Raw genomic sequence first — 14,880 nt, forward strand, 5'->3', positions numbered from 1 at the left:
ACTAAGAACAAGTGAAATGTAACACTAGACATTTCAAATAATAAATTACCCTTTAAGATAGCATTCAGAGGTCACAATCTTACTGATGTCACAATTAATCTTTTTCTTCCATCTTTTTTAATATAATTCTATTTGCATGACAAATAATATTCTCTGCTACACACTCAAATTGTCTATGCATATTAGTTGTCAATAAATATGAAAATTCTAGTATTTATGTTGACAGACAGCATCCTTATCTTTGTATTGTTTCCAATAAATTCTGTAAGTACAATAGAGCCTGAGGAAATTCACACTATTCCAGGTTTTATGGTTGACACAGATTCCAACTCAGAGAATGCAACTTTACCTCCAGCAATATTTAATCAAAAAAATTATTTTAAGACTTAAGTCTCCACGCACAATTTCTATTTGCTGCATGCCACAATAATTTTCTGCTGAGACAGGCCAATCTGAAAACCCTTTCAGGAAAGATCATCCTAAGGGGGAAGGGGATTTAACATGATCTTATTATTATTTTTATTACAGTAACACCGAACCATAACCTTGTGCCAGTCCCTGTGAAGTGCTCAGGCATTGATCTTAGTTTGTTTCACAGAAAGATAAACCAAAGCACAAGAGGATGCCCAAGGACAGCACAGAGACCACTGGCAACGATCAGGCCCCAGAATCTCTCTTTGTTTTATCGTCCACATTTCTGAACTTTTTCACTGCACTTAAATTTGCCTTTTACCCCCCCAAAAATAATTTTTGTATATGAGAAAACAGAGATTACTGTTACTGAGGGGATTTATGCAGCCTTTTTGACAACTTTCTAGGTATTCTGAAACTGAAGAATTAAAGATATTTTTCTGATTATTTTTTTCCACACAATTCTTGTGTGCAAACCAAATTCTAGATAGATGAAGCCTTACCATGGCTGAAGAACTGCAAGTTGGTTCCCAGACATGAGATAACTGAAAGGGATAACCCCTAATTCCACAGAGACATTATGGGTATAACTCACAGTCTTCAAGTAAATATTGATTGGCACTAGACAAAAAAAACAAACCCAAAACAAAACAAAACCAAAAACCAACTAAAAAACGCAAATAAGTAATGTAACACCAGACCAGCTGGTGTTTATTCCAAACTGATCTAAAGCCTTTAAAGACTTCTTAATTATAGGATATAAGAGGCTTGATAGTTTGCTTTCCTATTTTATTTTTGCACCTATGAGAACTACAGGGTGCTTTATTCTGAGTTACTGAATCTTTGTGCATTTGCTGTCAGGTCAGATGTATTAAAAAGCATTATGTAAAGGAGGATACAGTGGTAATACAGAGCAGTGTCTGCTAAAACACAACGTACTGCATGGACCCTGGCTTATAGAGCCAAACCAGCTAGCATGCTGAAAAGAACATGACTTTAAAAGAGAGACCTTGCACCTTGAATTTCAATTGAATCCTAGGTCACAAAAGGTAGTCTTTCATCAAACATCTTCCATTCAGCTTAGACAAAAGCTCTATGAATTTATAAAGTTGCTGAGGCAAACACTGGACTTGCAGTAGCTCTCATTGGTTAAAATGTAGTAACTCTTGTTCACAAAATATGGTTATTCACAGAAAATGAACATTCTTCTAAATAAACCTAATTTAATTATATATATTGACAATCGGACATGTACTATAAGCTGTCTTAAATAAGGGAACTTTCATCCCAAAATACAGAAAAATTAAGAGAAATTCTATTTTAACATTAATGTAAGGTAATGAGTAAAGTAAAAAGAAATTTTAACATTATGTATTCTTAAGGAAAATCTTAAAGCACCTTAAAATCAAACGCCAACAATTGAAGCAATATATACCCAAAGGAATGAATATGTATGCAGTTACCACTTCTGAATTTTTCCATCGTTCCTACCCACTATCAGAAGCTTGAACCCGAGAGAACCCAAGAGATGCTCCTAGAGACAGCCAGCCTGTGCAATCATGAGTGCTAATCAATAACAATGGGGCTTCTAAAGGTCCCCATGACACCTTGCTCAGACACCTGCTGCTTTCCTTTTAAAGCATTCCAGCTACAGTATACATGATATTTTGTCATCCAGCCCTGCTCCCTTTCTCAGTGTTTCCAGCTTATTTGATTTAGCATTAAGTAGTTACTCTACTTATACTTCAAAACTTTTTTCCATTATTTTCACCCTATAGCAGAGATTTTAAAATTTATTCTAAAAATAACAAACAGGAGGTTCTTCAAATTCTTCATAAAAGTACCTTCTGAAAATATGTTCTTATCATGAAAATGAATAGTGACCTCAGTAGTTCAACACCTGCATTCACTTTGATGAGACTAGAAATCAAGTAAATGTTTGCAATGATGCAAAATTCAGTGCATCTTGATGAGCAAGCAAAATAAATTAAAATTATTATTTACTTTTACAATATTGTAAAACTTCTTATTCCACGAGAAGATTAGAATGCTAACTCTGTTCAACACCACCTTCAAATACCAGTCATAAAAGCCATAACTCTGCATATGCAAACACTGAATTATGCAATATCAAATCTTGAGGTTCTTCATCAGTGTAAATAACCCGAAACTCAAGGCTTGGGCTTAGATGAGCAAGATTCCTATTGTTCAGTCCTAAAAAGAGTAAAATTCGTGTCTATGTAAGAAAGTAAGTAAATATATTGGGTACATGCATGTAAGAAAAGTTTTAATTCCCCTCTATGCATGCTAGTGAGGCCATACTTGTTTCTGGTTTTCAGAGCGCCCTCATTCCCAAGATCAATAGGGATGAGAGGAACCTGGAAATGATCTGACAGCAGATCGGAGCCAAAGCAACTGAAAGAAGATGCTAAGGGAGCCTGGGCTTGTTTAGTTTGCAGAAGCAGTAGCTATGAGGCATTCTGAAAACATTCTACAACCAAAAGGTAGTTACAAAGAAGACAGAACCAAACGTTTTTTGACAGTGGCCAATGCTATAGCAGGAGGCAAAGGTTACACCCTGAGCCTTGGGAGGCTGGGTATGGTTAACAGGAAGAGCCTCTTCTCCAGGAGAGTAGTGTATCACAGGAAGATGTTGCCTAGAGATGCTGTAGAAGCTCCACCCTTGGGGAGCTTGAAGACTCAGTCAAAGCATTGGTTAATCCAAATTAATACCAACAGCAGAGCCCATACAGCTTACAAAGCCAGTTCTCATCACATACACCATTTCAGGAGTTAATGAGCAAAACCAGCCAGTTTACTCTATAAAAAAGTCAGAGTAAGAGCCGATGGAATCATGGAATCCATGGATCATGGGATACAGGCTCAGGTACAAGCTAGAGACCAGGGGAAATTAACACTATACTCAGGTTCACTCAACTCAGTTAATCTTAGTTGCATGTATATATTTGTATTTATTATTAATAATTTGCATTCTAATTTATACACATTACTGCATAAAATACAAGCATTGCACATAAGATAAAAAATAAAAATGCTTACTGTCTGGCTCAGTTCAGCTCCCATTGAAACAAATGTTTAAACTCCCATTATTTCAATGGGTGCAATTACATACTAGGGACAAATCACGGAAGGCCTAACTTCCATTGAGCATCTGGAAAGCCATTCTACAAGTCTAGACAGTTAATAGCACACTACCAGCCAAAATACTTACAGCTTCTGATTTCCTTATACTGTGCCACATATTACAGGGCTTGCTTGTGTAGCATTGTTGCAGCAGAGCTTTCTCATCAAGAGCAGTAAGATCATCATCATTATGTCCATCTTCAAGCTGTGTACCCTAGGTAAAAATACATTCTTTTAACAAATAAAATTTAATTAATTTTAAGAAAAGCAAACAAAAAATCTCCCACAAAACAAATTTCCCCAACAATTTATTTAAAAGTATTTTTCTTTCTTCCTTTTTTAAAAAGTGTCTACTTCTTCCACTTCATGCTAATTAGAAAAAGTAACAAATTTTTTAAGCCTAGTTTTCTACAGAAACTGAGCTTACAAATCTTGCTCTCCAGTCTTTCCTTTTAGCTTTTGAATACTTACTACCTTTCAACCCTATTGAAATAAAATCTCAAAAATACTGTGTTCCTCCAATCTTTGTGCAAAATCAGCAGCAAGTCAGAGAAGGTAGACTGTAGGTACCCCTCTGAAGAAGGTAAAAGCTCATCCCTTCTCTGTTCTGCTCAAGAACAGCCATAAGAAAATAGCAGCTTTGCCATTATGCATATAGCTCAAAGTTCACCATTGCAGAGATGCTGCTTTTTGACCATCAAAGAAGTTAAATACAGTCCGGATAAGGAAAAGCCAAAGCACACGGCTGACCTGGGTCTAACAGACCCGTAAACGAGACTGAGGGTATTACAGAAATATCTCCTACACGGAAGATATGAAGAAAACTGACAAAGTGTAGAGAAGTCAGGAGCGAGGGAACACGGGAAATAAATCAAAAGGGAAGGTTTTGTCAGCTATGCTTCTCAGGAGCAGCTTCTTTTCAGAGAAGCAAAGCTATTACAAGTTCCACTAATCTGCTAAAGCAATAAATATATTGAAATCTAAGAAGGATTTGATTTATTAATTTAATCAGGTGATAATGTCTAACACAGAAAATTGCTCTGCTAGACAATATGAAAATCTGTCAAAAGAGCTGACACACACAGCTTCTAGTGCTCAGCAAGTATCTTTCTGGAACCCAAAATCTCCAGAATAAGCCAATCCTGCTTTTTCTCTCTCGGCATACACTTGCCAGCTATTTCTTCAATTTCAAGTTAACTTGGCAGCTCCTGTATACAGCCTTTTGACGAGCTTGCAGAACACCATATAAAGGAGTCACTCCTTGGAAAACGGATGACACGAGGATGTCAGACTAGTACGTAACATTGGAATTGTAAAAAAAACAAACCAAACCAAACCACACACACACACACACCAAAAAAAAAACCCCAAACCCAAAGTAACTGCCACTAAATATAAACTTAACAAAATAATATTTTTTTTCACTCAACTCTTTTACTCACAGAATGTTTAATTCTAGGTACTTGCAGGTCCTCCAGCTTTTAACTGAACACTAGAAGAATGACTATAAGAGGATACAGCCCCTTTAAAACTATCAACACTGTGTGTAAAACAATAAACAACAATATGTGAAACAGAATCTTTGTCTTACGTAAGACCTGCCCTCTTCATTCTACTGAACATTAAGCAAGTAAAATCAGTAAAATTATTGTTATTAATTACAAACAGCACAATATGTTCCCTCAACATCTGCATACTTAACTTTTCATTAAGATTCTTAAATGGTCATCTACCCTCAGCACAATCTAGCATTCGGCCAGTCCTCACAGCTGTTGCTCACTTTTGTTCCCAGTTCCCTTACACCTACAATGATGTATCTTGCTCTGTGCAGCCACCCTTCTCCACTTTCTCTTCCACAACAAGAGGAAAGGGTTTTTTTCACTCCTTTGTTTTCCAGTTTCTCTCCACTGATCTTCCCTTGTTGGCATCTTAGTTTTAATTTAAAAACACATAAGAAACCTGGCAGAATTAATACAGCTTGCGGTCCAACTTTGCAGTATAACCGTACTGGATCTTACACAACATCAATACAAGAAGTAGAGATAATATCTTTCATTATTTTAACTCCATATTCCCTTCCATTTGCAGTGTTAATAGCTCTCTAAGGTAAAGATTACATCTTTCACTCCTCCTTTTTTAAGTCCTACACAGAGTCATAATTGAATAGAACAATAATTAAAATACTTCTATATTTAAAAAATAAAAAAGCCTGAATGCATTTCTGTATTTGGAAATAATATTTTAGCAAGATCTTCCTGCTGTCTCTCATCATCTTAGGCTGCAAACTCCTCCCTGTCAGTCACCCTGATCTTCATCCTCAGGCTAGAGGTGCACCATGAGGGCAAATGTTACATTTCTTACCACAGAATACAAACTTACTTAGATCCTCAGAGCACCTCAGTTTCTTATTCTGGAACAAATGAAACAAGCTTCCTATATTTTATTTCCTACTCAACATTAGATGCTGAAATTACACATTTTTATTTATTTACGATAAAAACATGCAAGAAATTAATTACACACACGTGCAAACCTCTCCAAACACTGTAGTGAAATACCAACGTACACTTGCTATTTAAAAATGCAATTACTTCTTTGCCAGCTACCTTTATCGAAGCTTCTGGACACTGGAGGTGGTCTTTTTTCTTTTCTGCAATGCTCTGAGAATACTGCTCATATTCTTCCTGCGTATCTGCTTCATACTGATGATGCTTCAATTTATATTTGCCTGTTGGTGACGGCAGATTTTCTGGTATTGTCTTCTGCTATAAAACAGAATGTTAAAGCAAAGAATAATCAATAGGAAAGCCAATGGCTGATCTATTGAAAGAGAACAGCATTATTATAATTCCTATCCAGTATAACTTCTGAAACTTCTTCACACTATGCTTCACATTAAAAAAAAATACAAATATGACTGCATATTCAAGCTTAATTTTCATTGAGTTCTTATATTCTGCCATTTTTAAATCTAAAAAGTACACAGACAAATGGTTTTATACCTCTTTTAAAGAGAAAAGCCAAGATTCAGTGTTTCTGTCTGATAAAATAATGTTACAGATTACTAAAACGGGAATTCTGACATTTGATTTTGGATGACTGAAAATGGGTTGATGGATTTTTCAATCAGAAGTTCTAATATTCCTGGATGGCAGATGAGCATTAGTACTGGGACTTCCTTCCCTAGAGAAACACCAGCTGAAAAGGCTTTGAAGCCAGCCAAGTACCTTTCTAATGTGATGTCCATTTCAGTGCTCTACACAATGGAGGGTGTAGAAATAGCAGCAATGACAGAAGGCCAAGACTCCATTCTTCTTTCGCTGAATAACTAATACCGTCAGCATTTAAGTGATATTCCTTCAATGCTAACAAAAGTAAGATGGTCTTATCTAGCATCTCTACTTGACACATCTCATCTTGCAACAGCAGTGCAACAGTCCTGTTCTAGAAAACCATCTCGCAAAAATCCAAAAGATGTATGTTCTTGAAAGGGCAGCTTTCTCTTTCAAAAGAGGATCCACATTCCTTCACTGGTTAATTCCTGAATGATGACACTATATTTAAATTATTCTTCCAAAAATTACCTATTTTGGGAAGATTTACTTACACAGTCTGTTATTGATGAAGCTGGAATATATCTTGCTAAAGGAATGCTCAGTCAGGACCCCAGAAGCAAGCAAGGCAGAAATAAAGGTCACTCAGAGGAATACATTAAGATATTTTAGAACTGCTTGAAAATCTTCTCCATAAAAAAGAAATACTAAATAAAAAAAAGTCAGGCAAAAATAGAGAGAGAGACAGAGCAAAAGAGGGTAAGTGAACAGAAGACACATTCCTGCACATCCAGCACTCCTGTATTTAAGAGATAATGAAGGCAGAAAGGAAGTAACAACAGTTTCACAAAGAAAAGCAGAGAAGAAAGGGAGAAAGATTCTGAGAAACAGACAAAGCCATACCAGCCTCCTGTTAGCCTTCCTGCAGTTAGACAGAATTATATGTATGAACTTTATATTTTAAAAAAAAAAGAGGTAAAGCAAGGAATGAAATTCTAGGCATCGAGACCTAAAAACAGAATAGTAACTCAAGTATGTTTGCACTGCACACTTACAGTGCAGTACAGAGGAAAATAACTATCTGTTGTAACAAGGGGAGATGTTATCACTCTCTACAACTACCTGAGGTTGTAGTGAGGTGGGTCTCGATCTCTTCTCCCCAGTAACAAGCAATATGACAAGAGGAAATGACCTCAAGTTGCGCCAGGGAAGGTTTAGATTGTATAGTAGGAAAAATTTCTTCACCTTAAGCACTGAAACAGGCTGCCCAGGGAAGTGGTGGAGTCACCATCCCTGGAGGTATTTAAAAAACATGTAGATGTGGGGTTTAGGGATGTGGTTTAGTGGTGGACTTGGCAGTGTTAGGTTTATGGTAGGACTCAATGATCTTAAAGGTCTTTTCCAACCAAAACAATTCTATGATTCTATGTTTACAGATGCATCTTACGATGTGTATAAACCTATGTTGGGCACATAGATATTCTGAGTATTAGTACATCCTTAGTCAGTTATTTGAAACAAAACAAAAAACCCCACTTGACCATTTTGGTTTTTATTTAAATGCTTTTTTTTTTTTTTTTTTTCAAGCTGAGAAACCGTTTGGTTATATAGGGAAACATAAAATTATGATCTTGGTAGGTTTACCTTGAGCTGCAGCCAATTTGGAGTCCTGCCATACAAGTTGCTATATAATTTGTTTCAAGGGGCACAGGTTATATACAAATTAATTAAAAACTGTTTTTCCCTCCAGCTACACTTCTGTTTGCATCACATTCATTAGAGTATTTCTTGGGTTTACGTAAGTTAAATATTCTGGAAACAATGGATTTTTAAACAGTGTATTTTCCAATTCTTCCAAAAAGAGATAACAATGATAAGTAGGGATATTTCCTACACTCTAAACAAATGAAAATGTACTACTACTAATAAGATTTTTACTATTATTATGTATGGTACATGATTATGACAGAAAATAATCACGTAGGTAGCATTGTTTCTCAATTAGTTTAAAGCTGTAGATATCTAAACTCTTGAATACATAGGGACTACAAACCAAAGACTACTATTTGCAGTACTTCAGCATTTTTCCTTTAATTATCACATTTGAAACACTCAAAATACTGATGGAATGACCATATTAAAAATAGTCTCTCCCATAAGCTAGTTCCTGTCACAGAGAAGTTAAAACATATTACATTTTCAGACCTTACACTATAGTACTCTACTACTGAACTGCTAATATTATTTTGTTAAGTGTATATTTTTTCAGCTACTTTACCTCTGTTTTCTTCTGACAAGATTTTCTAGACACCTGCTTAAACTAAAAGAAAAGAGAAATTAAACATGTATCAATGATCAAATAAAAATATGCCACATTCTTTTTTTCAAATTTAATTCAGACATAAGAGTTCAAAGGAAAATTTTTCCTGCATTCAGGGAACTGTGATAACTCAGTAATTAAATTAATTCTTAAAATTGTTATAGTGGACATTGATCCTGAACAGAGCTGTACTGTACTATAAACCAGAATGTTAGCATCTGGACTACTGATTTTCCTTATAAAGCACCTAGGATTAGTGGTGATTCTGTTTCTTAGTCATCCAGGGAAAAAAATGCTGATATGTGATCAGGAAAATTTAACTATAAAAGTGTTCGGACAAATCGAACATAATTTCAAAGTTAACATCATGGTTCTGCTTTAAAGAGAAGAGAGTTCAGAAAAACCCTATGAAATGGCTGCACATAACTCCAAAAGTTTCCTTTTCACCAGAGGTAACTATTCTTCCATAGAAATAATACTTATTGTTTGTAAACTTGGGTTTTGCCTTCAATCATAGACTTACTGAGTACTATTGATCTTGTCTTTATTATATTTTTAAGTTCCACTTTATTTAGAAAGAAAAACCAAAGTTATAGGCTACCTCAAAAGTATTACATTTTTCAGTTACTTAATAAAGATAGCTACTAATGTATCTCTTAAAAAATGAGTACAATGAAAAGGATGAGTGTATCAACCAACAAAGAAGAGTTAAAGTATTTAAGAAAATAGGATTTTTTTAAATATTCTAGAGGCTTCTCAGTAAAAAGTACTTTGCCAAAAATATTCTCAACCAATAGCACTTGGAGACAAGAGCTTAACCAAAATCGTCACTTGTTTAACCAAAGTTATAACTTGTATAATAAATCTAAGTATGTTTTAAAATATTCCCCTTTAGAGGTAACGTAGAAAAGACACTTGCAGCAACAGACTGACCTGTTGAGCCTGATGATGCTGTGCATTTGGTGTTCGTAATGACGCTCTCCAATCTGGAGATGAATCTAGAAGGCATGTATGAGGATAACTTCCACTGTATGGTATGTAAGAGTCCCCATCCTAAAATTACAGGAGGGGAAAAAAAAAAGGGACAAGCAATCGTAATTGTTTCATATTCAGAGTGATATTTTTATAAACTCCTGCAACATACGAATTCTAGAAACTATTAATTTATAATTACCTCTTCATCAGAATCTCTCAGCCTCCCTAGATCTAGGCATGGCACCCTGCAGGAAGTTAAAATGATTTTAATAGCGATACATTAACTTATTTTTCAATTACAGTAAAAGCAAACTGCCTATTAGTTATTATTATTATTATTATTATCTCCTTCACAAAAATTTCCCTGCTGTGAACAGTTTCACTACAACTGGAGATAGCTGACTCAGAAAATCCTTATTAGCCCCTCTTGCTTCAGCTCAGGAACTGGCCACTGAGCTTTTCCTCTTCCCCAGTTGCAGCCAAAGCCCCTGTAAGGCCCTTCTTCCCTCCCAGCATGCCCATCTTGGCTTCTCTTCACTCTGCAACAGGAGCTGCTTCAATAAGATCATAAATCAGGGATTCCTTATTCCCATCTTCTACAGCAGGTCTATGTCAACATCCCTGTACAATCAGTCAACAAAGAGGCAACAGGGAACCAATAGCTCCTTGGCATGCAAACTTTCCAAACTTTCTGTAAGAGATTAACACACTGGAAGCCAACTATGCTTCAGTACTTTACTCTGCTTAAGAAATGAAAACACCTCCAATTCACCAAAGCATCTCTGTGCCTTCTGCTTTTACTTCAGGTATATTCTGGCACATCATGAATTCATATTTTTCATATTTTACCAACAATATTTCCAAACAACCCTATTATAACAAGATTACTTCTTGGAATAAGAGAACTTTCTAATTTCCAGTCTTTACACAGAAAGGGAAGCTATTTGACTTTGATATGAACAATCCAAGGTCATGGTCACACATGCTTATAAAATAATGTAGAAAGAATCATTGGCTATAAAGCATTCCAGTAAACAAGAAAACCTAAACTATAAAACATGGTCCTTGGAAGAGCAGATGTTGCTTACCTGTTGAAGGCACTAAAAGGTTTTTAATTTTTAGAAACATTGTATAAAATTTCCCATTTCTTGTAAAAACCCTGCACAACAGTTTCTCTGTAATGTTTACTGTAATACCTGCAGAAAAGGCTAATAGTTAAAAAATGTTTTTCTCTTTTTGCAGACTGCTATATTAAAAATATTCAAGAAAGACTAGGTATAAATATGAAAGCTCTGAGTACAACTCTACTGTTAAACTCAACCAAATGTAAACCAATTTAATTCCAATGTAAATAATGCATCAAATATTCTCCTGTAAATATAAATCACAGAAAACAAACCTATGATGATAAATTTCATGGAACAGTGAGTTGCATATAAATGCAAAAGCATTGTGTTAATCATGCACAATTAAACAAACTGATCAGAAACAGAAGCAGACTTACTCTGGTGGGCGAGGGCCATGAGTGGCTCGTGTATCTGGTCTCCAGCCCTAAAAGAATGACACATTATTACATACCTACAGGGATTAGGATTAAAATACACGGTTCGCTCTTTCAACTTCCCCTGGAATATTTAAAATCAATGTCTCAAAGTATCTATCCAACATATTTGACTGAGATGCTACTAACAAAAGCACAAACCAGAAACTTTCCATTGACAGTTGATTCTTACAGATCTTGAGACTAAAAGACTGAATATTCATCATGCTAGAAAGATTTCCAGCCATTAAGAATTCACAACACAGATGGTATCCACATCAGCTAATAATGCTTTAAAAATAATCAATTTTCTTGAGACTTTGTACAATCACTGTTCATAAGGGTTTAGGTTTCCAACTAGCAATCGTCCTTGTCGGTTGGGAACCAACCCCCCAGCCAACCCTTAAGCCAAAATACCAACAGCCAGCTAGCTCACAAGGAGCTAGCTCAGATCCCAAAGAAGCCTTGATATTTGCAGTAACTATCATCTCAGCTATAGCAGCACATGATGATGAGTAGGCAGCTTCTGCACTCACACTGTTTATTTTGCATGGCCATGTACCACACAGATCTCCAAACTCAGCTGAGCAACAACCTGGCAAGAAGACTCAAGCCAAAGCTCCATCTACCCCACTACAGCTTTCTGAAAACAGCCAACAGCAAATCCCTAGGGGAAAGACTGTTCGACTGGGGCAAGCACACATTCCCCCAACTGGCCTTCCAATCTGAAAAAAAAAAAAAAAAATGTGTTTCAGGGATGTTCTGAACCAGGGCCAGCATCTTTGTTTTCACACTCTTCAGCTCAGAGATCTCAGCATCACAGTCTGAACTCAGCAGACATCCTACTTCCAGTGGTGCCCTAACATCTTTCACGATTTAAGAGTAGTCAAAAAACTGTAACTCCTTTCTTGCCACACACCCATGCAGCCTGCTCCTGAAAAAGAAGTTCACAGTTCAGCAACGCTGCCCAGTAGTGCCTTCAAAAAAGGCTATTCAGGTTTAAAAAAATTAAAATGCCTCTCCAGTAAGGTAAGGCGGCACGTGAGAAACACCGCCGCCTTGTGGTCAAATAGGTAAAAACCGTTACGAGTGTAACCTAATTTATTCTTAAAACTAAATGCAACGCATTAAATCACAAGTATACGATTTTTCTGTACCATTTCAACTCTGCTAAGATAAAGAACGTACCACATGCTAGATGTTAAATTCATAATGTAATTCCTTTTCCAAAAGTCATCAAATCAGGAAGAAAGCAAACAAAAATCATCCTGAAGACTGCCCACATTTATGGGGTAAACCACCTAGTTTCAACTTAATTTTAATCTATGATTTATTTTTGTAAGCCACCAAGAATCAGATAGACCAGGGAGTCTAAATTTGGAAACTGGGGGGCATGAGAAAAAGAAGGAAAAAAGGGGTGAGAAATTAAGATAAAAATGGGACATTTCACTTCTTTTGCAGTCTACACTAAAAGCCCTAAAGGTTCTGTTGTATGCAGGTATTTCATTCTCAAAAGACTAGCTAAAAGGTAACATTATAAAATTAATGTGACATCATTTACAAAAGGTCCTTTTTCCTTCCAAATGAGGGAAGATTACCAATTAACTTTAATTCAGGGGCATAAAGTACACAGTATCCGTGAGAAAAAACAATTGCTATTAAAAATATTAATATTTACCTCAGCTATAATAAAAACAACGGCCCTCGGAATCCAGGATCGTATTTGTACTACTCAAGCTTTCAAAAGTTATCCTGAAAGTTTCTGCTACAGTGATCTTGTGAGGGTTGCACACCTAACTTATCTCAAAACAGAGACTATTAGGAATACCTGGAAAACAAAATTCCCCTTCATACTGAATGCAGAGCACTGAGAGTCATTTCACACATCTATCGGAAAGCATGCCGTTGAAATTATGTTTTGGGGGTTGCTTTACTTTATCGCTGCCTTGCAAAACAAAAAAGACACACCTGTTACCAGTTTCACCAACAGCTCAAGACAGCACACAGCACAGCTTTAAACCTCTGCTGGACTTAATTGCAAGCATTAGCTTGTTCCCAAGTTCTCCACATCCCAGCTAAGTACCCTGAATATCAGTAATTTTAGGCCAGCTATTTTTATTGGAAATTCTCTCCGTCTTTTGAGAAGTTATCATACTAAACTATCACTTGCTGACAAAAACAAATTCTTTACAAGTTTTCTTCTCTACAGAGTATATTATAACCTTGAACTAAAAACCTTCTGAAGTATGACTAAATTATTTGTAAAAATATAAAAGTAAGGAAGGAAAACAACCACAAGCCTTCCTTTAACATACCTGACATTTCTTCCCCATCAATGACAGCTGAGCCTGCTTTCGAGGGGATGCAGCAACTCCTTTAACTTCCAAATCCATGCAAACTCAATGGAAGCCTTCAAAATAAACTGAAAATCAGAAAAAAAATACTAAGAAAATGATGTATTTTTTATATAAGTACTTCTGCAAATAAACATTATTGCAATAAAAGAATGTGTCCATCACCAACAATTTGGGTATTGTCTTCAGCAATCTGTGAAATTTTGCTGGGTTCCCTTTTTCACTGCCTCTCAATTTCAATCTTTCCTTACTAATGCTTGACCAGATTCCTGTCCAAATTTGCATCTTTGCCTCAAGTTTAACTCCCTCTTCCCTTTACACTCCTCTTGATACCTTCTCATACCAGCACTACTGATTTGCTACCCCTCCAAAATATCAAACCTCTTTTACTCTTCACTTAGTGATGCTGCCTGGCTCCTGACTGCACCATGCCCTGGGACCAAGTATTTTTGGGAAGGTATGAAGGGCGCTCCTAGCACACCGATGGCCTCCGAAGGCTCTGGAGTGACACTATCAGTACGCCATCAGCCTCCTGCTCTGCCGGTTTCTCCTCACACCCTGCCAGTTTTCAACCAAAAGCCTATCATTTATTTCCTATAAATCAGATGCTCCATTTTCAACTCTCCATCCACAAAAGCTGACCCAGTTTCTACCCCCTGAGCCAGTTTTAACTCCCAGGTACCCGTGCCCTGAGCAGGCAGGGCAGCTGCAGGAGGGCCTGCTCGCAGAGGCCCACACAGCTGCCAGCCACCAGAAACGGGCCGGCCGCAGCCCCGCTCCCCGGGCGCTTACAGCGAAGAGCCGCCGCCTGCACACGAGCTCAAGCGCAGCGCCTGCCAGCTGAAGGCGCAGGGGCAAGAGACCGTTGGTGCCTTTAACCGTTAACAGCCGAAATAACGTTACCGGGAGCAATAATCATTATGGGCTCAGGCAGCTCCACGGAAACGATGTATCTTCCCGGGAGCGCAGGGCGGGCAGTGCCCAGGAGCGGCCCGGGGCCCCGGCAGGGCAGGGCAGGGCACCGGCCGCCCTCTCTCACCGGCGGGGCCGGACGGGCCGAGCACGGCTGACGGAGAAGGCCCG

General features: G+C 37.2%; 1 protein-coding gene across 2 annotated transcripts in view; it reads right to left on the reverse strand.

Annotated features, from left to right (window-relative positions):
- The window catches only part of CAPS2 (calcyphosine 2), a 29,451-nt gene extending 15,615 nt beyond the window's left edge, over positions 1–13,836 (reverse strand). The window contains exons 1-6 of one of the 2 annotated variants that reach the window (XM_029086117.1): positions 13,759–13,836; positions 11,408–11,454; positions 10,103–10,148; positions 9,871–9,981; positions 6,162–6,317; positions 3,644–3,769 (exon numbers count right to left, since the gene is read on the reverse strand). In XM_029086117.1, the coding sequence (XP_028941950.1) occupies positions 3,644–3,769; positions 6,162–6,317; positions 9,871–9,981; positions 10,103–10,148; positions 11,408–11,454; positions 13,759–13,836 (564 nt within the window). Of the gene's footprint in view, positions 1–3,643; positions 3,770–6,161; positions 6,321–9,843; positions 9,982–10,102; positions 10,149–11,407; positions 11,455–13,758 lie in introns of both variants that reach the window. The other variant, XM_029086116.1, reaches the window with a different exon arrangement.
- Between the last annotated feature and the right edge of the window lie 1,044 nt (positions 13,837–14,880).

Source organism: Antrostomus carolinensis, unplaced genomic scaffold (genome assembly GCF_000700745.2).
Source record: "Antrostomus carolinensis isolate BGI_N321 unplaced genomic scaffold, ASM70074v2 scaffold15397, whole genome shotgun sequence".
Taxonomy (NCBI): domain Eukaryota; kingdom Metazoa; phylum Chordata; class Aves; order Caprimulgiformes; family Caprimulgidae; genus Antrostomus; species Antrostomus carolinensis.